Genomic DNA, 27,563 nt, shown 5'->3' with positions numbered 1-27,563 from the left:
GATTAAAAACAAAAGCATCACACATATGGTTGCAATTTCCATCATTTAATGAAAACAAAGTACAGATTTAACAACAGAACTTCTCATTCTCTTAAAAGCTTATGAGTGCACGTCACGGGAAATAAAATAAGAGATATCTATGCAGCTTCCTTCTGATCTACCTAATGCCTGATGGTGTAAAAAAAGTATTTATTACCCTGTCTGTCAGTCCCTGTGTGAAAAGGCAGGAGACGTACCCTTGTATAATGACTCAGATCATCCTCCTCCAAAGAGATTGTGGTGACAAACATGGTCTCCTTGTCCTGAACACCGGTGTTTGTTTACAGGTTCCTTTAGGACTCAGTGAAGCTTGTCACGCATGGCAGAAAAAAAGGAAAAACAAACTCAGTGAAAAGTTCTGCATCAGAGCACTGTTTGCTTTTTACACAGTAAAAATAATTGTATTTTTTACTTATATTCCTTTCTGTAAAGAGAGAGTCATATTTCATAGTTTCTTTCCATGAAGTGCTATCTAACCATAAATTACACAAAAATTGAAACCAAACATCATCGAAAAAATACAACAAACCTTAAAGCAAAAGTAAACTGAGACTAATTTCTAGTGAAGATTTGCAGAAGGACTGCTCAGAGACATAACAATGAAATGGTGTAAGTGAACAAAAGGCATAGAGAAAACAACCACCCATGAAAACACAAAGAAATACAGCCAGCAAAAAAATCACAAACACACCCACACAGACAAACAGTAAGTACAAACACAGAAAAGGAAGACATACAGACTCAACAAAGACAAGAGCATTCTTCAAGCAAATGCAACATATCAAAAAAGAGACTAGAAGGATAGCAAAAGAAAGCAACACAGCCTCAAGCAATGACCATGTTGTTGGCAAAAGAGACGCCAAGCTTTCCAAAAGACCACACTCAAAGTGATTTATGTTGTAGCTTTAAGAGAACAGAAAACAAACTAACAGAAAACACTCACACCAACTTTTTTCTACCCTGCCAACTCTGTTTAGGTGGCAAATTGCTGCAGGGACTTGGAACAGATGGTAGATTAATAATCCAGGAAAAAACTACATCTTAATGCTCGCCCTAAGACTGAATCAGTCATTTTATTATCTCCTAGGACTTTCCCAAATGGGTTGTTGTTTTCAGAAACACCAGGGACATTTTCTGAAAGGAATCAGAACAGACCAAAAATTTTATTTTCACACCCCCAGATTTCTAAGTGGCACGAATCATGGAGTATGCCCCAATAAAGCCTCAACGCTGGGTTACAAGTAAAGATGGCAAAAAAAACAAGAACGGCAAATAGCAAAGCGCAAGTGGAGTGTTATATGCGTATTGACAATTAAGTTGAGCTTCTTCTGTATTTCAGGTATAAACAAGAAGACAAACATGTAATCCACTTCTGTTGCTGTTGTGTTTGATGGGTTTATATTTTTAGGTCAGGTTAGAGGTTGGGATAAAAATGTAGTTGTTTTTACAAAAGAGTCTCTTTTTTTGTCTACATGAATAAATAAGGTTGAAATTGTCACTCTAGAACCGGTTTATTTAAAATAATAATAAAAATAAGAAATTGGGCCCTGAAAAATATTTTTCCTGTGTGGACATGAGGCAAAAATGCCTAATAGGGGGAAATAAACTTTCTCATGAGCCTTAATGGGACTTTTAGGTATACCAGTATTGGCAGCTAAACTGAGAAAAAAAACATTACCTTCAGTCTAAACCATTTTTTCACACATTCTACATCTCACTGTGACATTAAATCAGACCAACATGACAAAATAAAGGCACCACATTCATCTCTTCCAATACTTATGCAAAAGTATAAGCAGCATGGAAATGTCCATTCATCTTACAGTTCAAGAAAGAAATGACAAATAATGAAAAACATGTTTTGAAATGCTTGTATCAACTACAAAACAAAAGCAGAAGATACTGGCTGAAGCTGGTAAGGGAGTGAAATGAAAACAACTTAATTTTTGTAGACTCAGGTTAAATTGTTTGGATATAATTACTGTGATTTGGAGGAAAAGGATGAACATTGTAAGCCTGAGAACACCATCCAAACTGAAGCATGGCGATGAAAGCATCATGTTTTGGACTGACACATTTTCCAAAATAGATAAAAAATATGAGGAAAGAACATGAAGTGAACATACTGAAGCAGCATCTCATGACATGCCAGAAAGTTAACGTTTAGACAAATTAGGACATTTACCATTAGTTACAAAGTGGCTTCAGGACAACCAAGTTAATGTCTTGGATTACATAACAAAGACCTGATCTCTGGAGAATTTGTAGATAGAGCAGGACAGGTGTGTGAAAGTAAGACTGCCCACAAACATGCCAAAGTTACACCAGTTATGGAGTTATGGAATGGGCCATAACTCCAGCAAACTATTGTAAGAAGATTGTGGAAGGAAACTGAAAATGGCTGATTCAGGTCAAAGAGTTTAAAAGGCAATTCTGTCACTGAGGAAATCCAATTTCTGATCCTGAAGAAACTAACACAAAGTAAAAACTAGACAAATTCTCTCATTTTTGTAACATTTAGAAAATATTCATATAATTTTGGTAATCCTTATGGATCTTAAACAAGCAAAGTTTATTCTGATTTAATGTAAAAAAAAACATATGCTAAATCATATTTCTTTGCTTTAAAATCAGCATAATAATCCAAGTAATTAGTGTTCACAATTTGGGTCAATGAGATGGTAAAAGCCTACTAAGATGTGTGATTACGTGTCATCCACCCACAAGAAGTTTCATAGTTATTTTAATTTAATTACAGGTCATAATCTGTTACATTATTTCATTCTGGCCCAATATGGGATCAGAACCATTGCCTACATACCACAAAGTTTAAACATGCATTAAAACTGTACATTTTTATAATTATTTCAATCATTCATGAAAATACCCAAAGCAAAGATAAGTAAACTGAGTCATTTAAAAACATGGATACTTAAATTGTTGTACAAAAGAGTGCACTCAGACTGGATGGAGAGTGTTTGTAAGCAACAAATATCTCCAAAGGTTCTCAATTGGATTCGTGTGAAAGCCGTTCACACACGCAACTATGCAAAACTATTACACATGATCCAAACCAGTCTAATGGAGCTCTGGTTGTATGTTTGGAACAATGGTTCTGCTGGAAAGCAAGTCTTGTCTCCTATTTCAACAGTTTTGCACTTTTTAGCATTTTACCTTTCTTCAGACCATCTCCATAATGCTGCTCACGTTGTGATGCTGCTACTGCCATGTTTCACTATCATGATAGGGTGTTCAAGGTTAGTTTTCTGACACCTAGCATATTGCAAAGTTTCAGCTTGTTCTAGCTATTTCACATTATTCAGCCCCTGTTCTGGAAGGGAGGACAGCCAGCAATGAGAGGCGAGATAATTTTTAATCTGGAACTTTCCACTCTTCTAGACTTGCAGCAGGATCTGAGATGTGCCCAGCTGTCTTCTCTCATATACCATCCAGATGGCCACTTTCTCAATGTTAGCTTCCAATCAGCTGTAGAGGTAACAAAGCACAAGGATGTGTCAGTCGCACCAATCACTGCAGGGTCCAGGCAGTAAACAGCAGGAATGTTTGAACAAGAGAAAGCACATTTAACTGTGAAATTAGGATTTACACTCCTACCAACTGAACAAAATCAACCATGCTTTAAAAATGAATCTTAATTTCCATGCTTTAGTGGTAATTGATATGACCTGAAGGTTATTTACATTACCACACTGTTATCTCATCACTCATTTCGCCTGAAGGTGAGTTTTTTTTCCCCCTTACCTCCGGCTTGATGATAGTGAAGCCATGTGAGCCACAGTGGGTTTCGCTGCTTGGCCCCTTGTTATAACAACTCCAGGAGTCTTGAGGAATGTGGGTTTGTCCTGCAGTCCTTTACTACCCCCCTCCTCTGCCTCTGTCTCGCTCTGTGTCCCCTCCCCTCGCAGAAACCGGGCAATTCCTTCACTTTTTTTTTTTTTTTTTTTTTTTTTTGCCTTTTCCCCTCACAAGCCCCACAGTTCAATATTCCACTCTGGGGCTCATATCCCGTTTCAAATTGCCGGGCTCCTCGACGCTGAGGCACTTCGAACTGTTGCAAGGTATTTGTTTCTTTATTAATCTTACCATTTGGATGTGAAAGTGCTTTGTTTGAGACCTTTGTTTCAGGAACCCCGTTGTTTTGTGGCGATTATCCGCTCACGCACGACTGCTTTCAAGATTAGGACCAAAGACCCAGATTAGGATGCGCAGAAGCTGCGGAAAGTTTAATGTTTGACGCCTGCGAGTTATACTTTTTATTGCTTGCTACGGAAAGACGTAGAAAACGCGTTCACATTTCAGCTGCTTAAATGTATATATAATTTTTGTTTTTAGTGTCATGGCTATCTTTCAAGGATTTTTTCAGACATTTTCTTCTGTGTGGGAATATCTTGTGTTTTATTGAGTTGGAGAAGATGTTGCGCTTTTCTTCATTCATGGAGTTCGGCAGGCATTGTCAGATTTTTTTTATTTTACAATATTTTGTCAGCTTTCTGCAGCAGAAACTTTTTCTGACTCATATAGTTTTTTTGTGTGTGTAGCAAATGATTCGCTTATCTCTCCCTGATTTTTTGTTTGAGGTTGTCTGCATCTCATACATCCGAACCACTGATCCAACATTAAATGTTGGGAGATGGACAGAGAAAATAGCTTTGCTGCAACAATGCTCATTAAGGACGGATCCTTTCCCTGCCTTAATTTGACAGTAGTTCTCCTCAATCGGGTCATTGATCATGCATTTCTTTTGTTCGGCTCTGATCCCGCCTCCATATAACGTCCTGACTGCAAGCTGAAGCATTTGTCTCAGATTTGAGGGGATTTAGAGATAACTTTCACTTGTAGAGGAAGCATTAGGAGAGGCAGCACAGACCACCTCAAAGTTTTGATTTCGACTTACATTTATTAAGTATTATTAAATTACTGCAGAAATCTGAATTATAATTATGGTCACTTCTAATTTTTTATGCTTTACTATAAAATGCCGTGCTAATCTAGTCGCTGTGCTTTAGTCCAGCCACATATGTGGTATAGGCTCCTGATGGAGGGGTGGGGGGGTGGGGGGGGTATGGAGTTTGGATGTACTGAGGTTGTATATCATCAGGGGCCCACATTGTGCTGCGGGGAGAGGGGAGAAAAAAAACACTTCATGGCTTCCAGTGCAGCTGGACCAATAATGTCTTTCATTTTAATGTAAGATGTTAAAATTTAAGACATAATGCAGTTTAGTTAGGGTTGTAAAACAATACATTTACAGGCTTTAGAGGACAAATAAAAGTCTTCTCTGGCTTGTTTGGGTACAGTCCAACAATTTACTTCGCTGATTTCAACTATTTTCAGTTTGTGAAGGTTTGGATCAAAAATAATGGAACAGACTAAAGATGGCCATATGGCTTTTATAGTCAATAAAGATATGAGCCAGATGAGAACAAAGTGACACTTTTTGACACCCGTGAAAATATTGTGTGTGGTAGAAAACTAACAATCTGAACAAACACCACAATGAAACATGGCGGTGGTGGCATCATGATGTGGGGATGCTTTTATTTAGCTGGAAAAGAGAATTTGGGTTTAGTTGATGGGATGATAAACGGAACTAATACTGGAAGAAAGTCTGCAAAATCTTTGACTGTGGCAGAGGTTCACTTTCCAACATGACGATGACTCTACCTACACCCAGAGCTTCAGGGAGTGGTTTAGAGTAAAACATCTGAATACATTAGAGTGGCCCAATCAAAGTTTAAACCTAAATCCAAATGAGAATCTGTAGCCAGACTTTGAAGCATTTGATCTCAAGCCATTCTGAATGAACTTGAGGTGATTTGAAAATAATTAGTGTGTAGATTTTCAAAGCTGATGGAAAATGCTCAGATGTTATTATAGCAAAACGTGGTCCTTCAAAGTCTTGACTGAGGGGAACTGAATACAAATGTAAGCAAAAAAGGTTAAATCCCAGTCCTGGATTTTCACTCCATGTCACCATTGTTTTCTTCTCTGTGTTGGTTTGTTACATAGACTAGAAATAAATTCAGAAACTGAGGCTTTATGAAGCACATAAACTCTAAATGTAACTCAATAAATTGGTTTCTCAAATATACTTTAAATTGTTGTTGGTTATTTATGAATCACCTGGGTGAAATTAATTAAGATAAATGAAGTTGGTTTTATTTTTATAGTGCCTGATGACAATTGATATATATTTACCCAACACAGGAGAAGCAGCTCCAGTCCATGTAAAATCCAATATGGTTCATGTTCCATTCAGATGCATCCAGTTCACTAGATTCCAGTTAGATTTATCCAAATAAAGTCATATTAATCAAATTATAATATTATACAATTGAATCAATTTAGCCATTTAATGGGTCTTGTTAAAAAGTTATCTATAAAAACTCAGGTGGTTACTTTAAAGCAAACCCTCATCCTGAACAAACGTCGGTGGACAGAAAAAATAATCTTAGTTGTTGACTTTACCGTAAATTGCTTGACATCTTTGCCCCAGTTAATCTTTCTGGCTCTGCATTTAGTTCCCTGCTTTCCATCATTTTCAGTTATATAATAATATAGTAATATTTTTTTCTAACCAAATGACTTTTTTGCTTTATGCAGCCTATTTTGCAGTTTATTTAGTTATTTAAGTATAAATAACTAAATAGACTGATTGTACCAAAGCTTTGAGGAGGTAATGGGAATAGCATGGATTGCATAAATGTTTTATTGTTTTATAGATATTAGGGGCCCAAATTTTTAACCATAAAAAATAAAATTTAAGAGAGAAAAGTCTGTTGGACGGATTTAGCAACTTGGCGAATGTCCTGTAATAGATGGTGCAAACTGAACTGTGCTCAGAATCGACTATTTAGTGAGGACAAATGTTATGGCAGCCCATAAAATGTAAAAATAGAACCAAGCAAATTGCATGTTGTTTAATGGAGGTCGGAATCATGTCTTTGCAGTCCGACGTTTCTTGACAGACTAACGATGTATTATTCCAGATAGAGAGGAGATCCAACACTCTGCGGAGACTTGAGGAGACTCTCCTAAATACAAGTTCTGGACCCGTCATTATGCAATTTAAGAATCCTAAGTGAAACTTATGTTGAAGTTTTCCATTTTTAGAAAGCTTTTATGCACCTCTTGAATCGTAATTCTGAGAAAAAAATCATCCATACAGAAGCAATGATGGGATGTAATTTTAAATTAAGGATGATAGCAGCTGGTGAAGAACTAGTGTAGATTATTATTACCTTGTTTGACTGAAGGAAGTGGCTCCAGTGGTTTACTGCTAGAATGTGATACTTATTAAGACATTCCCCTGCTCCCAATCATTTCTGTCTGACCATAAATGAAGATTTGTTTCGGCCTACATTCTAGTTTAAATCCATTTATACTCTTAATATGGTTAGAATAAGGGACTCTTCATTATCTTCAGACTGTTGCAGATTTTAAAACCTTGATTTATTCAATGATCGGAAAGCAGCAGTAGTGTTTTTTGTCTGAGTTTTACACTGAGTAATATTTTTTTCTAACCAAATGGCTTCTTTGTTTTTTGCAGCCTAAAGTTGTTTTATTGAAACAGATTAAAACAAATTTAAAAATCTTATTAGTTTCAGGGGAAACGCAAACTGGAACACACCACAAAGTTATTTTACTTTTTTACTGTTGGTTACCGTTCTGCTCTCTTGCGCTGTATATTAAGCTTGGCTATTTGTGTTAACATTTGAAAAACAATAAAAAACTGAGGATCAACATGGTGGTGTCATGGTTAGCCCTCTAGTCTCATAGCAAGAATGCTTCGAGCTCAAATATCAGTTCCCCAGGATTTTTTATTTTTATTTTTTTTGACAGATTCTTCTGTTACAATTGTGGCTTTTCTTCTGGTTTGCTGGTTTTTCCCCACAGTCCAAAAATATGCTTGTTATTTGGGAGAACACGAATGGCTCTTTCTCAGCAAAACATCCAAGAACATCTGTTTCATGACTACTTGACCTTTGGCCAATAGTTATTTTTTATTTAATCCTAGAAAACAGGACAAGTTGACGTATATAGACTATATATTCTCCCTGAATTCAGCCCAAATTGAAACTTTTGATTGGACTGGTTTTGTTGGCCCATCGGAGAAACAATTTCCCAATTTATACCCTATGTTCCCATTTCGCCCCTTTCCTCTTCCAATGTGTTCCCTTAGACAAAAATTGTATAACTTCTATGATTATTTTAATCATTGATGTCTAGTCTGGATGAGACGCCATCCATTCATTTAGGCCACTGGAAATAGACACAGAAACAACAAAAAAAATAATGTAAGCTTATAAAATAACCTGGATTTCAGTAAGCTTTTGACTGGTGTCAGAATAAACAAAACTCTGATTTTTATTAGTCTCTGAAGTGTTGACTAGTGATCAATCAAAATTCAGTAATGCAAAAAAGAAAAAGTGGACATTTATTTATTAAGAAATGTTCATTTATCCAGCTCTTATATTACCTTTTACTTATCTCTGGAAAAGAAAGTGATTTAAAAGTGAACATTGCTTTACTCAGTAACCAAGATATAATAAAACTGATGTCTTCTAGCGAGTGCTGATCACTTTGGCTGATATAAGATCAGTGAGATGCTTCTTATAGTAAGCTACCACTCCCAGGATTAACCTGAGATAGACTTGCCCCACTTCTCACTTTTAGCTGTGAGATATTTGAGGGGTTTCTGCCATGGTCAGCTCAGTTCAAGTCACTCCACAACAGGAAGGAACACGTATTCAGGAATCACCCAGGTTTTCTGGCCTAAGATGAGGATTTGGACTCTCTAGGACTTCGCTCTTAGATCTAGTTTTTCCTGGTTGTTACATTAAGCAAAAAAAGTCACATGCACACGCCAACAAATACACCCCAGTAATCAGTTGATAGAAAATAACTGATAGAAAGTAACTGTTCATTCACTCCATTAAATGAAATGTGTCTTGATGATGGAACTATGCAAAATTTAATTAAATGCCACACAGCATCAACATACAGTGCCTGCAGTCGTCACAGCTACCACATTTTATGGAGAGCATCTCTTTTCTGTCGGTCTTTCTGCCATCTTCTCTGCTTAAGACATTATTAGACTCAGGAAAAAGTTACTAACATTTTCTTATCATAGGATGTCACGTCAGGCCTAAAGTGCTTTGTGAATAGTTGATCTAACTCAGGTAAAAATTGTAGAATTTCCTTGAAATCTAAGAATTTTCCGAAAATGACTTCATAGAATCTTGCGATTCTATGAGAATACGGGCCCAGCTTTTATTCATCATGTTGGCAGCCTTTCTTCTGCTTCTTTACTAGCATATTGTTTAGATAAAGGCCAGTGTTGTCTGCTTTTCCTCTTGTAAACAAGACATATGTTTTGAATGGATGTCTCCTGCTTTGATTTTTCAATGGACAATAAAAGAAAAATCAAAAAACTAATTTAATGACTGAATAAATTGCACTTCTGCTCACACTTCTGCTTGAGGTAATTTCATTCTGATAAAAGCATGTAGTTAACAATATTTTAGTCTGTGATGTTTCAAATTCCTGCTTTCATACTTTTCACCTCAGTAAAACAAACTTTATAAGCAACTTCTTAAAAAACTATCAGCTAGACTAATTCTGATAACACGCAACAATAACACTTAAATGTAAGCGCTAAAGTAAAATTAACAAATGTTTTATCAGTCTGAAGTAAATTAAGCCAGAAACAGAATTGGTTGGTAAGTCCCCTGTCAGCTTCATCTGAGAAATGAGAATAAGACTTTAAATCTTTGGTGCAATGTTTGGGCAGATAAAAGTGTTTATTGCTTTGTGTTTTTCTCTTGTTGTGTGGTTTGGCTGGCTCTCATATTACTTTTTTATGTCCCATCAACTTGGGACTACAGATGGAAACCAGCTAAATCTGACACGTATGCTTGTTTTAGGTGTGGGTCAGCTGATCTGCACTTTCTCATTTCAAATAAACTCAAACCAGTCACATAAAAAAAAAAAAAAAACATAAACTCAAGTTATTAAAACTCTTGAAAACTGCAGTTTCATTGATAAAAAGAATGGATAAATCATAGGTTAAATAGCTCCACTTCATGATCTAAAAAAAAAATCAGAAACAGAGAGACTTAAATACTGAGGAGTTGATTGTTGACGAGATGCAGGTGGTTGATCACTTTTAGGGTGCAGCTGGGAGAAAAGACAAACAATTAAAGGCAAGATGGAAAATGATCACAGAAGTGGATTGTTCTTATTGTGGAGGAGTTGAACATGTGTTGATTTATTGTAGAAAATATATAAGAGAGAGGAAAGAAATGGAAAGGGTAAGGGGGATTTCAGTAACTTTGGATAATTTATTAGGGAAGCAGCAATCAAATGATGTAATTCAAGCACTTATTAAATATTTAAAAGATACAAAATCAGTTGAGAGGATTTAGTATGCATGTGTGTGTGAGTGTTAAAGTATGTATATTATGTAGTTATTTTTAAAGTTAGAAGATATATAGAATAAAATGACTTTCTGAATTACATCTCCGTCCAGTTGATGGCGGTAATACACTAAGTATGTAAACTGCCAGATAACACTAAAGAGGAAGAAGAAAAAGAAGACGAAGATCAAAGAAGTGGCTGAGTGGGGACTTAAATGATCGCAAACCAAAGGGACAAGCTTGATAAATAATCTAAGAGAGGTAAAAATACAAATAAAAAACAAGAAACAGAACCCAAGCATAAACTAAAAGCAAAGGAATTATTCGATAAGGCAAGACCATTTGAACAATAATGAGTACATGAAACTCATCAGAATATGGCAAGATCTAAATAACTTTTAGTGAAAACTTCCAATCCAAACAAACCAAAACCCAAACACTCCTGGATCATGACAGTGAAAACAAAAAGGAACAAAAAGCAATGTGTGTTTGCTTTAGGTAGGAGGATTATGTTTAAGCTACTTGTCATTTAGGTATGTGTTAGCTTGGCAATTGAAAAAAGATTAAATAATTAGGTTTTCAGAAAGCAGGAATTTTACCTTTGACATAGTTAACTTTAGCCTAAGTTTTTACCAACTGAGACACTTGTACACTTGATGTATCATCACTCTTTACTACCAAAATTATTCCTCAAAGCCTCATTTTACAAATAATTTGCCACCAGAGATAGGTAATGTTATATCTTATCACTTATTTACTGCTATAAACCTGTCTTCAAAAAGCTGGTAGGGGAGTTTATTTGACAGTGGGGATAAATCTGATCGCTTCAAAAGTTTTGTCTTTAACAAGAGTTGAACTCCTGGACCACAAAGTGTAAGTTTAACACTTCTGACATGTTTCATAATTTTTCCTCTTTCTTTCCAGCCCCTGCCCAGGAGTCAACGCCAGGCCCGTTCTGGATGTAGATTTGGTTCCTGGAGCTACATCATACAGAGAGAGAGCCTTAGCAAAGCAGGGGGAGCTCCAGCAGGGGGGATAGCCAGACCGACCAATGGGATCAGGGAAGCTGGCTCAGATGCTGCTGGGATGGGCGGCAGTGTGTCTCAGCGCCATGCAGGTGACCTGTGCTCAAACTGGAAGTGGACCTTACCAAGCTAACCGCTTCACCGGGAACATGGACCAGAGGGAAGCACAGCGAGTCCGGCGCCGTGGGCAGGACATCTTGAAAGGGTAAAAATTGTTGTCTTTTTCAAATCTCACATTTCCAATAGTGCACTAAACTAGCAGGAGAGATTTTTTCCCCCTCTTGACTGTCTGACCTTTTTATGGCTGTTTTTCTTCTTGGACTCAAACCGACCTCATCTTACACTCATATTCTGCTCTTGTATGCTGCAAATTACTTCTGGACTATTTTCTCATAAACAATACAACCTTAACAGGCTGCTTTACACACTGAAACCTCCACATATATTCACTGTAAATTAACATTTTCCTGGGGAAAAGGGAGAAAAGAAGAGATTCATATAGGCAGCACACCCTGATGAGTAAAACGTATTCCCCACATTCTTGTGAGTGTATGAAAAGTATTGGGTTGTTTTGGACTGCTGTTTGGAAATATTACAGGATCAGTTGTTTCACATTGATTTGAAAGGCAGACTTGGGGATACATATGAATACATATTTCAAATATTTATTATTTTATGTGTGGAAAATACTTGGTAGAAACAGGGATCACCTCTCACCACATGTGTTCTCCTCCAGCCTCTTTGTTTCTTTTCACGTCCAACTCTTTCACTTTGCGCACCGGCCTTAATCAGAGTGGTAGCAGAAAACACGTCAAAGTAGCAAAAAGTTCACATTTCCTTGGAAAACAAAGGATGTTTTTTGGAGCCAGTTTTCAGCGTCTCCATCAGTTATTCCAATCAGTATCCCATCTGTACCAGCTCAGGCTTCCCCCAGTGCCAAGCCACAGGAAATGAGGTATTTGTATCACCAGTGAGGGATATGAAAAGGGGCATTTGTTTCACGGCTGTAGGTGACAAAGCGCCCTGAAAGTAGAAGAGAGCAGAAACTGTATGAATGAATGCAAGGCAATGGGATCTTAAAACCTAGATGAAAAATCGACACACGTCTCAAAATGTTATGTTTTTGTTCTGACTTCTTATCCTATAAAGAAAGCAGGGGTGGGCAATCCGGTCCTCGAGGGCCGGTGTCCTGCAACTCTTGACTGTCTCCCTGGTCCAACACACTTGAATCCAATAGTTGAATCACCTCCTAAGTGCAGTCAAGTTCTCCAGAGTCCTGTTAATGACCTCATTATTTGACTCAGGTGTGTTGAAGTAGAGATACATCTAAAAGTTGCAGGAGACCGGCCCTCGAGGACCAGGATTGCCCACCCCTGCTATAAAGGGACATTATTATGTATATTCCAGACACATAGAGCCATTTTATAACACAATTAAGTAACTATGTAACCTTCAGTTGTTCTAAAAATGGTGTGTATATTAAACATAACTTAAAAGAAATTGAAATCTGTCTCTTTAAGAATCCGCTACTCTTTCTGACACTCTGCTTTCAGCAAGTCATCAGGCCAACATTCCTCTATTGATGGTTTGAAAACAGTTTTACCGGCGTCTCAGTGAGAAGTAGCTTGTTTAATGAGCTCTGCTCAGTTACCCCAAGTGTTTGTCTATTGCTGCTGCCACTAGTCTGAAGGAGCTGAGTGGGGGAGTTGAAGTTGTAGCGGAGTTGTAAAGTGGAAGCTTGGCTGGGGACTTTAGCTCCAAGCAGGAGGTTCTTTGAAAAGGCAGTGCTTGGTTACACTAGGGGAGATTAAATAATTCTTAATTGATTTAATCACAATTGAGAATTAAATCATTCCAGGATTGTTTCCTGGAATGATGCATGAAACAATCAAAGCAACATTCCAGGCATGTTTTCAGTGAGAAAACAATGTTATAACATGATGTAAAGCTCAAAAAACTTTACATTATGTAAAGTATAAAACTAAATTTTATATACTGCCTCTTTAAGGTGAACTAAGTTAAAGGCTTGACTTTTTGTTGACTTCTTTCTGGACTTAGACATAAATCAAAAGCAAAACTATTTTTGAAGGTTTTAGGAATAAACTTTTCTATTTAGTTCTTTTTCTGTTTATAACCAAATGACAGAAGTATTACCTGTTAAACTATGCAAATCTCTAAAGAGGGACCAATTTGGTCGCAAGTTCAACCTGATTTTGCAATAGCCTAGCCGAAGTCCAGGCCTAAATCTAATTGAGAATCTATAAGGAGGCTTAAAATGGCTGTTTTAGATGCTTTTTATTCAGTCTCCCTGAGCCTGGCTTTCGCTTTTTTTATTGGGAAAAATGGTTAAAAAATGTCAGTTTCTAGATTTGAAAAGCTGGTAGAGACAAACTGCAAAATGACTTGCAGCTGCAATTGTCATAACAAATGGTTCTAAAAAGTATAAATTCAGTGAGACTGAATGCAATTGCACACCACAACAATTTCTATTTGTAAACAACTTTGAAACCCCTGTCTTGTTTTCTTCTGCCTCACAAATATGCTCTTATTTGTGCTATTGGATCACACAATATTCCAGCAAAGTACACTGAAACCAGTGTTGCATTACAAAATGTGAACATTTTTTTTTTACCACTAATAAATATTTTCTGAACAGAATTGTTAATTGTTCTATCCTTGATGCACACATGTTTTGAAAATGACTTTGAAAATATATTACCAACACTAAAATGTTCTTTTAAAAAAAAGCATTTTTTTGTTACTGTGAGTACAATCAATCAGAAATACTTAAAGAGAAGCTCTAAATCTTCTATCATTTTATTATATTTGCTTAATGTTACTCAAATTAACCGGACAGAACCGCCCATGAACTGCTGCTCTGAGCCAAAGCACATAGGACTGAAGTGATAAATTTACTCTCAGTTTCTGTGTGAGTTATTGCCGGAAAATGATCAGCATTTCTTCAGAACTGAGTGAGATTAGTCATCTACACGTGAGTTGTTTTGTCTGACCAGAAGTCCTGAGAGAGTGGGAATCTCATTTGTAATGAATAAGTGTTTTGGCTGTTTGTTCCGCTTTGTTTAATATAAGCCAAGGTTTTCTTTCCCAGGAGTTGTTGAATTTTTATGTGGCTTGTTCTCCCCAGCTAACCATAACCCCTGCAAACCCATGCTTGTACTTTCATCTGAGGATTGCACACACGGAGGACTATCAGCAGCTCAGTATGGGTTTCTCAGGTTGTGTGTGTGGGATGTGGAGAGAGGTTGGTTTAATGATGGTCATTATTCTGACCTTGAGCTCAGCTGCAGTGTTTATTTGCTGGCTGAAAGAGCGTATTCCCTGGTGTTTCTCTGGAGCTCTGGGTCTGATACTTACTGACTCTGATTTATTGGCTCTCACAGAAGGCTGCAGGCTGGCATAAGTCCACTCTAGGGTGGTATTTGATCAGACCTCAGGCTGGCTTAATGACTTTCTGGGCTGCTTTAATCCACTAGTGATTGACTGTCTGCTTGTTAGAATGAGCGAGGAAAAGTGTGTGGCATAGGAAACTGTGTTTTTTTTCCCACCTACCTCCTTCTTGTTACTAGTTTCCTGCCAAAACAGAGAGAGAAAAAAATCCATTGTTTGATAAGATCACTTGAATATTGAGTTAAAAATATGATAAAGTCCTGCTTTTGGTGCAGCTGCCTGTGTTTTTTTTTTACTTTGCCCTTCTTGGCACTAATTTGCAAAGAACTGGCAGACAGTCAGCCCCAAAGCAGAAAATTACATTTAGTCACTGCAATCTCTTCCAGGATAATGTCACTATTCTCCTGAAGATTGGAGGAAAACCTGAGTTTACAGTAGGCCTTGTCAAATGTGATGAAGACAAAAAAAATCCACTTTTCTTTGCTTCCCTTTTTCTGTGTGTGTATGCTTACAGTTAGATTTGGGATGGCTCTGTATGAAAGTCTTATAATCTTGGATGAAAATACTATAATTTCACAAAAATCCATAACTGGTGCAATTTAGTTTACTTACAACAGCAATGAAAAAGCAAAAGCTTTCTGCTTGATAAGCAAAAAGGAAACTCTTTTCCTCCTGCAGAGAAAATATTCTAACATATGCATTCCTATTGTTATAATAATTGTATCATATGGGATTTATTTGATTCCTGAAACCCTTAAAAGGAGAAGCAAGTATAGTTAATGAATGAATTTACTGGTTTTAACTTTGACTTTTTAAAATAGATATAAGAAAAAATAAAGCAGCCATGAAAAATAGTTTCATTCCACAGAAAACCCTTTTTGTTTTTCTTTAGCAAAGTATAACAGGGTCATATTAATTAGTCAGGCTATGTGCTAAGGTAGTCCACCCTCAGTCTGTTTCTGCTGCTTGTAGCTTTTCAAATGTACTTTTAAACCAACTTTTAACAACTGAGATGTGAAAGAAAACCTTTTTTAGTATCTCTGTAAAATAATAAACTATTGAAAACTGTAACTAATAAAAACTTGAGTGTATCTTGATACCAACCACTTTTCATTAATGCCATAAATTTCAACAAGTGTAGAAATAAAAAAAGAATTTGCCATCGACTCTGTTTTTAGTCTTTAGTATGAGCAAGTCAGAGATGGATAAAAAATGTGGAGGAATGAGTGATTTCCACTGGATTTGTCTAACGTATTCATTTAAATGTGGGGTTCAGATTACATCATTGTGTCGTGTTTGTATTTATTTAGATAACTAAGGGTTGTGGAATAATACTAAAGATGTTACACAAAGCAACATAAGGTTCATCCTTAAAATAAAGTTTATTCTGCTAAGAGGATATCAATGATGATATCATTGATTAGCACAATTCCCCCATACAAACAAAAAGGAAATAAACATATAAAAACAAAGATGTGTTGATTAACCATGTGACAATCAATTGTCTGTTAGGAACCTGTGAAAAAGTATTCATCTTTCATAGATTGCATCTGGGTTATGAAGTCTAAAAGATGGCACAAATTTTACATTCTTGAACATGTAGTTTAAATATTTAGTGTGATTGAAGAAAAACATCAATGATGACTTAATAATCAATCAGTAAATGTTATTACTTTGTTGAATAAAATGTTCAGCAATGTCACAATTTTCTTCAACTTTTGTACAAAAAATGTTCAAACCTGCCTGTGAAAGACAGTCTGAAAGTCATAGAGGATAAATGGGGATCCTTTTAAAAAAAGTTACACTATATAGTTTTGTTCCACTCTAGATGTGACCAGACATTTATATGCAAAAGTCCAGTGTTAAACTATCTAAAGAAGATACAGATATTATAATATAATTCACTAGATATTAATTTACCTTTTTACGTTGCCTGTTTCTTTACTAATTTAATCTCTGAAAAAGTTAAATGTTAAATCTTCACAAATTTTATTCTTCCCTCGGGGACATAATTAATTACAATACTGAGACAGAAACTGTACACACACAATATGTGATCTGACTGGCAAACTACTTTACCATAAGGACCCTAATTTATCATACAGCTGTTCTTCAGTTCTTAGTCAGCAAAGGCAAATGATGAACCACCAAATCAAATGACCACAATTCCCCTTCATTACATGGTTTTAAAGCCACTTAGTGCCACCACATAACTGGACTGCATTCGGTTTGTTAAGCTGCTCTACTAAGCTTGGGTGTTTCGCTCAAGTAACCACAACGTCAAATCCTGCTCATTAAATGTTTGAGAGTAGTACATGATGAGGTTCTTATTCTGCCTCCAAACAAACTGATATATAAATAGTTCTGTGATTATGAATAGATGGCAAAAAAAAACAACAAACAACACGATGTTGTAAAACAGCTGCAGAGCTCAAACTGTGTTTGTCAGTGTGTGTGAGCTCAGTCAGTCATCTCTAGATGTGGTTAAGCCATTTCCTCTCAGGGAAACTTTGTGGCTAACCTGCCAGGCCAGTCGAGGGCTCCATATGCTGTGATGACTCCTACATCTGTCGGACTGGTTCAGAGTTAATTACTGTTACTCGACCAGTAACAATCACAACAGTTTTGAATGGATGTGTTGGAATATTTCCAGGAAACAGGGCAGCCAGGCATGGATACTCTTTCCTAGTTTACAAATGAAACAGGCTCATCTCTTTTCCTTCCTCTCACTCATTGTGATTTGGTGCTACAATGGTTTATAATAAACAAATAACTCATACTTATATAAGGATGTTCACAAAATATATCTGCTCTCACCTTTTCACTCCCAATAGACCCAATGTGTGTGGCTCTCGCTTCCATTCGTACTGCTGCCCAGGCTGGAAGACGCTCTCGGGAGGCAACCAGTGTATTGTTCGTAAGTTCCCTAGAATCCACATTAAATATAATTACAGCTACATGGAAAGTAAAACAACCAGTTTAATTCACTGTCCTTCATTCTCCCTGTTTTGTTTTGTTTTTTCCTCAAAAGCAATTTGCAGGAACTCATGTGGCGATGGGTTTTGCTCCAGACCCAACATGTGCACCTGTTCCAGCGGCCAGCTCTCTCCCAGCTGTGGAGGTGGAGGAGGTGAGTAATATCACAAAAACACACACAGTTACTGGAACTTAAACTTTAAACACTATCATACCAGAAAAAGCTGTTAAACTCAAGTTTCTGGTTATTCAAGCACTAATGAGGGGCACACCAGAAAAAGACTGATTTATAGCTACACCTTATTGATTATCCGAAGCTACTTCCATTTATTGGTGTAATAAGTTACAGTTAGGTTTTTAAAAAGTTGGAGTGTTATATAAATGTTTAAAATGTTTTCATAAAACCATAAAGTAATGGTACTTATCTCCTGTACAACAAGTGTAGAACCTTCTGATTAAGCAGACATAACTCAAAGACAAGGGCTCTGTGCCTATAAAGCACAGAGACAGACAATTATTTTGCAGCCAACAACATGTTGCTGTAATGGGGTAATGGTGTAAAGTCAGATCTGCATCACAGCATCGAGGTCAGTGGGTTTGTCAGAACTGAAAACCTGGCTGCTTCAGCTCCGTCTTCTGGGTTTAGTTACAGACCACTAAGGACGTCAGCTTCAAGTGCAGCAAAGTATTTTTTTTTTATAGAGTGTGGGAAATTGGCTTTAGCTTTATAAGATTACTGCAGTGTTTCCGTGTAAACAGTCATGTACTGGACATGGTGAAGACAATTGCTTGGGGAGCACGCAGATAGTGCGACATGAGGTGTGTTTAGTTTCAGAGCTTTATTCGTCCGATGTCAGCTCATCAGTCACGCCTGAGCCCAGCCAGACCTTTTACTCATGCTCACATTCCAGGAAGCCTGCAAACGCACATACTTTCATTTACTGGGATTTGTTCGCACGGATAGACACATACTTATACACCCAAATTCAAACTGACACTCACAGAAAATCTTTTGGCTGTGACCCCGATGTGTAAAAAAGGATTTTTTCTTTTCCAGCCGTATGGAAGGAGAGCTAGCAAGTGAAGACCGAAGGGGGTGGGGTGGAAAAGAACTGCTGTGATTTGGCTAAAGCCATGACCTTTGGGGGCATGACTGCCTACAGAAAGTGAAGCAATGCGTTAACTATTTGGCTTCCCTCTGCAAGGATTTGTCCATATTTGTTTGCAGATACCAGATAAAGTTTGTTGTTCTGTTATTATAAACTAAGTGAACGCTCATCTGGGTAATAGGTGCATTACAAAAACCTGATCACCAAATACTAACTGGGCTTGAACCTCCTATATGGGTCGGAAAGCTCCATGAAAGGCAAACATTATTGTTGTTTTCAGTTTCTAAGGCGTAGTTGTTCCATAGATAGGGAGATAGTTGTTTATTTTGCTGCAACAGTGTTTGTCTACTCTATCTGGCAAAAGACTGGTTAGCAGCTGCTGTTATGTTGTTGGTCAGAAACACTTTGAGAACTGCCCTCTTAGCACAATATCCATTTATACAGTATGGTTAGCTATCATATCTGTAATCTGATCTGCTGTTTATGCATTTTCTAGTGGTTTTCCACACTACATACCTATTTTGTCCAACAGTTGTGCAGTCTTGCCATAATGTCAGCAAAAGTGATTATGTGTATTGATGCTGATTGACTAGTAGAGATGGGTGGAAGTTTATCATGATATTTTGTGATAGCAAAATAAGTATTTGTAAATATATTGCCATTTTGTTTTTGTTTTGCAATAGGTTGTGTGGCTAGGACTGGATTTTGCTGCTTTCTCAGTTTTTTTTTGTTTCTATCACCACATTTTACTATCTGCTCCATGTTCAAGTACCTCATCTGCTTTCCTTTATATATATACTCCTAAAACGTGGATGTGTGGTTTCTGGTCCTATATTACCTATTTTGACATTGATATTTGTTATTTTAAGCAAAAAGGTTTGCTTTTTTATTCTTTACAATCAGCTAATCACTTTTATTAAACATGTTTATATTATTAGGACAAATTTGATAGGGCAACAGTGTTGACTGACTCAGATTTAGTAGAAAATGTTAGGTATAACACCTGCTATCAGAGTAAACACCAACATGATAACAGAAATCATCTCACCTTATCAAAGTGCCCGTCTGACATTTTATTAATGTGAAACCACAGTGTATGTAACTTTTTGTCCTAATTTATACAGATCAAAATCAAAGCAAGCTACTGAGTTTTAAGCATAGCAATCATAACATTTTGATTTGTTCATCATATAATCTTGTCTTGCAAACAAATTCTGTAATATCATCAACCTAATTTATTTGTGTTCTTTTCAGTAACAGTCTGATTGTCATTTAATCAAAAAATACACTCAGTGTTTCAAGCAAGTTGTTTATTGAAACAACCTGATGATATTGGGCATCAGCAAAGCAACATACAGTGCTTTGACCTAAACATAAATCCATCATGGTTGATAACCGCAGTGGCCTTAAATTAGACAATCTGGTCCAGCTAAGAGGTGATGGTGCAGGCATATGCTGGTAAAGTTGGTGCAAGTGAAGCTGCAGTCTTGTACTGCGATTGCTGGTACTTGCAGCAGGAGAAACAGAAAGTAGGGGTGGTAACCAAGTACTCCCAGCAGTTTGGTAGGAAAATCCCAACCTTGTGTGTTCGCACCGAAGCTTCTGATGTAGAGCACATCAGATGCCAGCGAGTTTAACGTCCTGTGATTTTTAAAGCCTGTAATTTCACCTCCACTACTTAAATTAAGCTTTGTCTTCATTCAAGTTGTTAGTCTCACTTATTGTAAAATTGTTCAAGCTATTAGAGTGAGAAAAAAGCTCATCACAGACCTGATCTCAGAGCCCTTCAATCACGACCAAAGTAGACACTTTCATTGTAGCTGTTATCCTCTAAAGAAGGTGCCAACTCCAATTTGGAGAAAGTCCCCCATTCAACATGATTAAGTGTAGTTGAAACAAATTGCAACTTTAAGTAGATTTATTTTTCCAAAGTCAAATTTTTCTGCTTTAATTACACAGTCTAATTCTGGCACCGTGGTAAGCAGGTCATTTTGAGAGCATCTTTATGTCTTGCGTCTTGCCTGTGGAATGTAGAGGTTGAAATAAATCACCAGCACATTTCTTTTTATTTTTTCTTGCTCTACATGTTGGTGAGTGTTGCTTTGCCCATAAGTCTATGATGTTTTTTTCTTTGTTCCTGGATTCTGTGCTGCTGCCAATGAACAATGCAAAACCACTTTTCTGTGGGAGACCTGACAGACTTGAAATAGAAAAGTTCACTCTTTGCCAAGCCAAGACTGCTTTACAAGAACTTGAGTCGCAATTTACGGAAATCTGTGTCACTTCCCAGATGACGAGGGTTCACTCTGCAAGTCCCCCCTCTAATAAACGCTTTCAGGACAAAGCAGCTGTGCTCAGGTTTGTGTTAGGTTGTCTTTGTAGCGTCGTCTTCCTGTAACCATAATTACAAAATCCTGACAAGGAATACTGAATGCTTAAAAACAGATGTCTTAAGAGTGACAGGCTTCCACTGGTGATTGACTGGGAGGAGCAGTGAGTCCTGGGAAAAGTAGAGGCAGAGCTTTTTAATTAGGAACCATACATCTTTAACATGATCTGTCTTCTTGACCACAAAGTAATGCTCAGTCCTTTAGATATGTGGTCCACAAACAGCTTAAGTGAATACAATACACTCCCATTTACCAGGAAAACTGATGATATCTGTGCAGTTAAGGAATAATACGACAAATAGGGGGAGTTTTTTTGTTCTTGAATGGAAAAACTTAGCTTTTAAACTTAAGACAGTATCCTATAGTTTGTTCATGTCGAAATTGAGGCAGACTTGTCTCTGTTTCCTGGGATTTATGCAAATTCAGGACAAAACACAGGCTGTAAAAAGCTCCTCGGTTTTCCAGCAGGCGCACATTCTCCCTCACTAGCCGGAGCTTCCTGTGTTACTCGGCCTGTCGTAAAAAACAACCAGATGTCATTAGCTCACCAACAACAACACCAGAACACAGAGGTGCATTGTATCAAGATAGTGATGGCACAATCCACAGCACCTTGCAAGAGTTTGTATATCCACTGAACTTTTACACAGTTTGCCATGTTAAAGACAAATATGATTGTTTTATCAGGATATTATAAAAGACCAACACAAAGTACTTCATTACGGTGAAGTGGAAGGCAAATTTTCAAGGGTGTTTTCACACCTGATTGTCTGATTTGATTACCAACCAAATTTGCAAGATTTGTTACATTTTGAGTTTGTGTGATTTGCTTTTACACTCCACTGTGTCAGACAAACCACACCCTTTGACACACCTGTTCACCTTCTCTGCTCCACTGCTTTAAGAACTACTGATGAAAACAACACAAAAGCCTCTGAAGAAGACATGAGCACAAATTTCTTCTTCACAAAATGGAGTGACGTCAGATTTTAGTGGTAGGATAATTTTTTTTTACTTTGGTGAAGGACCCCATTTTTCCCAGTAGTGCTTGACTCACGCGTTTGCTTTAGTTGTTCTTACCCAGAATGCCTTGCGCAGTAGTCTGCTTCCTGCTTTTGGAGCGGTTTCCTGCTCACTTGACATTCCCACATGAATATGAGCCGCACCAGAGTTCTGAACCAAGAACTAGGTTTTTTCATTTTTTGGAAAAATGAAAAAAGTTTGATTGAGCATTCACAACTCCCCAAACACACCGGACTTTGTCGGTAAACGTACCATCGTTCAATTAAAGTGAACTGTCTCTTGCCATCAACAGCGTGTAAATGTGCCCTTTGAGATTTCAATTTAATAATAAATAAAACTGATTATTATTAATATTGACTATGCAGGCCTGGTGAATATACCATAAAAGAAGGACAATCTGAAAAGTGTGGTGTGCATTTTTTTATTCAACCTCTAGAATTGGTACTTTGTAAAACTGCCTTGCCTTTTGCTACACTTAGTCTGACTGGTTGAATAGTTACTGTGAAAGCCAAAAGCCAGATTTTCAACTGGATAAAGGTCTAGACTTTGACTGAGCCATTCCAACATGGAAATATGACTTGATGCAAAGCATTTCACTGTAGCCCTGGCTACCTATATTTGTCATGTCGACAGATTCTTCCAACTACACTGTGAATCTCTGCAGCATCTCCAGATCATGGGCCTCTTGGCTGCTTTCTCTCATTAGTGCTCTCATTTTCCCACCTGTCAGGTAATATGGAGGTCCTCGTCTTCATAGGTAACTTCTCTGCTGTGTTTCTTGGTCTTCAGGTTGATGTTAAAACCTGTAAGGCCTTCAAATAGCAGCTTGATTTATACTGAGATTAAATCAAACACTAGTGGACTCTTTTAATAAATTGGTACTTTTAAAGGCAACTGGTTTCAATGAATTTTAATTTGCATATCAGAACAAAGAGGCGTGCCATCCAAGTGGTGGAAGGAAGAACGTTCTTTGTAAAATATTTAAAACCATATTCTTTTCCTTCTACGTTACTTTTATGCACTACTTGTTGATGGTCCATCATATAAATTTACGTTTGTGCTTGTAACATGTCAAAAAGTATAAAAAATCAAGTTGTATGCAGACTAAGATGCCGTCCTGTTGCTATTCACAGACAAGTGTCCAGCCACTTCCTTTGCCTCTTCTATTGTCGCATATCCACCTCCACTTCTGCATTTAGAGAGTATAGTTTGGACAGAAACAATCTTATTCACTTGGTCAATTTATTTCTCCATACATCCATGACCTATTTAAAAGTATGATATTTTTTATGAAGGGGAGTTTGCTCAAATTGCCCTTTTGCTTTGGAGAAGTCTTAGCTGCTGCACTTTGGTGCAGTTTTCTTCATAGTTTGTTCCACAACAGGAAAGATTTGCTATCATTCAGTGTAATTATTCTTCATGTTTCACTTTCCAGTGTATATTTCTGGCTATGAGGGAGAAAAGGGAGTCCTATTGCCATTGCCCACATGTTTTATATAAAATAGAGGACGAAACGTGAAAACAAAGCATGCTAAGTCTGGCATTATAGTGGACAAGAAATAGGGTGAGAAAGACATGAGCATGCTGACCTATAAAGTCATGCTTCTCTGGAGTCCCAAAGCACTTGCATTAATTCATCATCACTCACTGCCAGACAGAAGTAGGTCCAGCCAAGTCTGTACACACAGGCTGCCAAGTTTTTCACATGAAAATGTTTCCTGGAACTTCATCTGAATGCTTTAAACTACATGGAACAAATTAAACTGTGACTATTGTTCGGTGTTACAGTTACTCCAACATGTGCAAAATGCACGCTGGATGTGTTTTGACTCATGCAAAAAAGTTGTAACAATTTGAGCTTCCAGTAAGACAGGCACAGGTCGTCAACAGCGAGAAGCGCGCTGAGAGTCTACCCACTCTTTTACTCACGGAAGTGAGTTAAATCAAGTGGCAGATTACAGCGACTGAAATACCTCCTGCTGGCAAGTGTGCAAACTCCAAATATGTTGTTGGGCAAACTCTACTACAGAGAAGGCTTTCCTCTCTGCATGCCAGAAATGTTGAAGAGGAAAAAAGATGAAAGCAGTGCGATGGTTAAAGAGCAGAAAGACGATAGAAAGAGAGGAAATTAATGTTGTTGAGAGTGGAGCATAAAAGGTGTAGAGTACATAAGCAAAAGTGGTGGAAGGAAGAAAAATAAAGGCGCCAGAATGATAAAGAACAAAATAAATCAATGTAAGGCATTGACAACAATAAATACATTTGATGGATTTATCCTAATGGTCAACTCTCTGGGTGTCCAGAGTAGATATATGTTATATGAATGCTTGAACGTAGACATTTAACATGTCTCCAAAATACTTTAGGAATTATAAAGATTTAATAAAATGTGGGACTTTAAATTGTACAGGAACAGTTACTCCTGTATGTTTATATTATCACACTAACACTAGAAAAATCCCCATCTCAATCAGAACAAATGTCTTTTTTTTCTCTAATTTACATGTTTTCTTTCCTTTTTAAACTTTTCTATTGCTCCTAGTTTTTGTCTATTATTCCTTATGGTTTTATAGTGGCCCAATAGTAGCCTTTTTTGGTACTCTGACAAGTAACAATATTTTAACAAGGAAAATGTAAAACAAATCAGCTGTAACCTGGAGATAAAAGGCCTAAAATGCAAAGAAGATGAGTAATTGAAGCAGATTTGACTTGGCTTAAAAACAGAAATTACTCAAAAGTCAAGTTCACTGGAGCATACTTGAACAGGACTCTTTATACTTTAAGGAGTAAGTAGTAAGTAGATTGTAGCAAGTAGATTCTTGCTTCAAAAAGTCTTAAAAACCAGCTGTGTTTCCAGCTGTTGTGCTGCTTTGAATAATTCATACATTTATATTATTTTAAATCAATCTTTTAAACTACGACTAACTCCTACAGACAACAAGGTTTTGTTGTCTGAGGGATCTGCACATCATTTGAAATCCTCTGTATTGCATAAGGTAGAAAAAAAGCATCCTAACCCTCATAAGGGAGCATAAATATTTATGCTTTTGCTTGTATTTTTCTCTTACAGTTCAATCCTGTAATATCAGGTGTATGAATGGAGGCAGCTGCATGGAGGACTCCTGCTCCTGTGCAAAGGGATACACTGGGAACCACTGTGGACAGCGTGAGTATCGCTCTACACTGGCCACATACCTGCACTTATATTTATGGTTAAATCATAGTTTGGCCTGGAAGAAACATACAGATGTCATTTTAAATTCAAAAGAATCAGTTTATTATAAAGGGTTACCAACTGTTAAAATTTTTGTGAGAATCAATTTAAAGATTTAAAGATGAAATAAAAGGAATGAGAAATGAAGAAGACTGTTGCAGCTGTGCTCAAAGGTTGAATTTAAAAGAAAAATTATGTAAAGCTTCATCCAACTTTCAGCCAAAATACTTTGTTTATTCAAAGGATAAAAAACATTAATTTAGGTGAAATTATACATTCAGATGATTTGTATGCAAAAGGCATGAAACTGGAGTAGAAGGAGCTGACAAGTCAAATGTAGTGTACCCCACATTTAAAAGCAAATGTTTATTTTAAGTTTTTCTTTTATTTTGTAATAATTTAGGAATTCATGCTACATTTTAGGCCAGAGTGGAAATGTTATTTAAAAAGGAAGACATCTCCTTCCTTGATGCTTGTTTTAGTGTAACTTATTTGATGGGTTGTTTGTCAAAAGCTTTGTCTTTTAGATACAGAGGAAACTAAACCTGGCTGATATGAAACTAATGTTGAATATTTACCCTTCACCTCTGCTAGCTGTGTGTGACAGCGGCTGCCAGAATGGTGGACGCTGCATCGGGCCCAACAGATGTGCCTGCGTCTACGGTTTCACCGGTCCTCAGTGTGAGAGAGGTAAGATATTGTCATTTTAAGTTAGCATTTTAAAATGAGAGCTTCTGAGTAGATGTGGATTGCACCAAAAGAAGATTGAGTGACCCTTTCTTAGGACAACACAGTTCCTACTCACACACTCCTCTTCTTTAAAGAAAGATATCAGTCCAGGAAGGCGCTGATGTTTCCCTCTTCCTATCAGTCCAGAGAGGCGCCTGGTTCAGCTCTTTGACAGAAGCGTTGATGACTTCATAGAGTCTGCTCAGTCAGACAGTGGGTGTTTTTATCTCCTGTGTTTTGAACTGTGTGTGGTAAAAGGTGGTAGCTAAAAATGTTCCCACTGATGATACTGTTTAATTTCTGTCGGTCTCAGAGGAGAGAAAACATTACTGTCGAGAGTCATACCTGTCAGAGCTCGTCACTTTCCTCCCACTTTTACAGTTTTCTGCTTCTGCCTTCACCCTGCTGGTACGCACTTCAAGGACTCCCACTTATCTCCGTTTTTGTTTTTTCATACATTTCCCATTTCCTCTGTATGTATGTGTATGCCAGTTTATCGGCATAAAAACTGCCTAAAGCCTTTTTAGTTTCACAAACAGAAACCGGCCTTCTACACTGTCTTTTGCTTTCATCCTTATAAACTTTGCTTTAGCTACCACTTCATAAATTTCTTCTTGCTAGACATGATCACTTTCTAAACTCTTGGGTCTGATTTTCTTGGAAAATACATCATTTTAGGGTGCAAAAGCCTTAAAAATGAATAAATCCCTCCCCGTGCTACCGGCATCCCCACAGGACAGATAAAGTACAGTTTCTTTGTGGACTTGCTGAGGACATTTCCTCAAGAGAAGTGTAACAAGAGACAGAAAGAGAGTCATGAGGAAAAGGGTTAGAAAGAAAATGGATTCCCCAGCTGTGTATACAAAGCCTGAAAGTAGGAACCACAAACACTCCCCATGCTGGAGGAGCAGCGTGACCAAAAAACTGTAAGGTTGCCAAAAGGAGAATGCATAGAAATCGGTTTGTCTTTGACTGTTTCCTGTGTCGAGTATACATAGAAAGAGGGTGATTGGCAAGATTTGCCTTCACCACATCTTTATCAAACAAGCCTCAACATAACCTTATAACCTTCAATAGGGTTTGAGATCACTTTCAACATTTCTCTGGGATAACAGATAATCCATCGTTAGAGCAGAAAACATTTTACCGCATCCTTTGGAGTTCTGTCTGTAAATCATTGTTCTAAAGTTTGTGTAATTGAGGCCACGAGT

General features: G+C 37.3%; 1 protein-coding gene across 1 annotated transcript in view; it reads left to right on the top strand.

Moving 5' to 3' along the window:
• The first annotated feature begins 3,987 nt into the window (after positions 1 to 3,987).
• fbn2b (fibrillin 2b) overlaps positions 3,988 to 27,563 on the top strand; it is a 73,440-nt gene continuing 49,864 nt past the window's right edge. The window contains exons 1-6 of the mRNA XM_028027679.1: positions 3,988 to 4,118; positions 11,403 to 11,708; positions 17,746 to 17,828; positions 17,943 to 18,041; positions 25,480 to 25,575; positions 26,218 to 26,313. Of these exons, the coding sequence (XP_027883480.1) occupies positions 11,530 to 11,708; positions 17,746 to 17,828; positions 17,943 to 18,041; positions 25,480 to 25,575; positions 26,218 to 26,313 (553 nt within the window). The 5' untranslated portion in view covers positions 3,988 to 4,118; positions 11,403 to 11,529. The remainder of the gene's footprint in view (positions 4,119 to 11,402; positions 11,709 to 17,745; positions 17,829 to 17,942; positions 18,042 to 25,479; positions 25,576 to 26,217; positions 26,314 to 27,563) is intronic.

Source organism: Xiphophorus couchianus, chromosome 9 (assembly GCF_001444195.1).
Source record: "Xiphophorus couchianus chromosome 9, X_couchianus-1.0, whole genome shotgun sequence".
In the NCBI taxonomy this organism is placed as follows: domain Eukaryota; kingdom Metazoa; phylum Chordata; class Actinopteri; order Cyprinodontiformes; family Poeciliidae; genus Xiphophorus; species Xiphophorus couchianus.
This window is presented reverse-complemented; position numbering and strand designations above follow the sequence as displayed.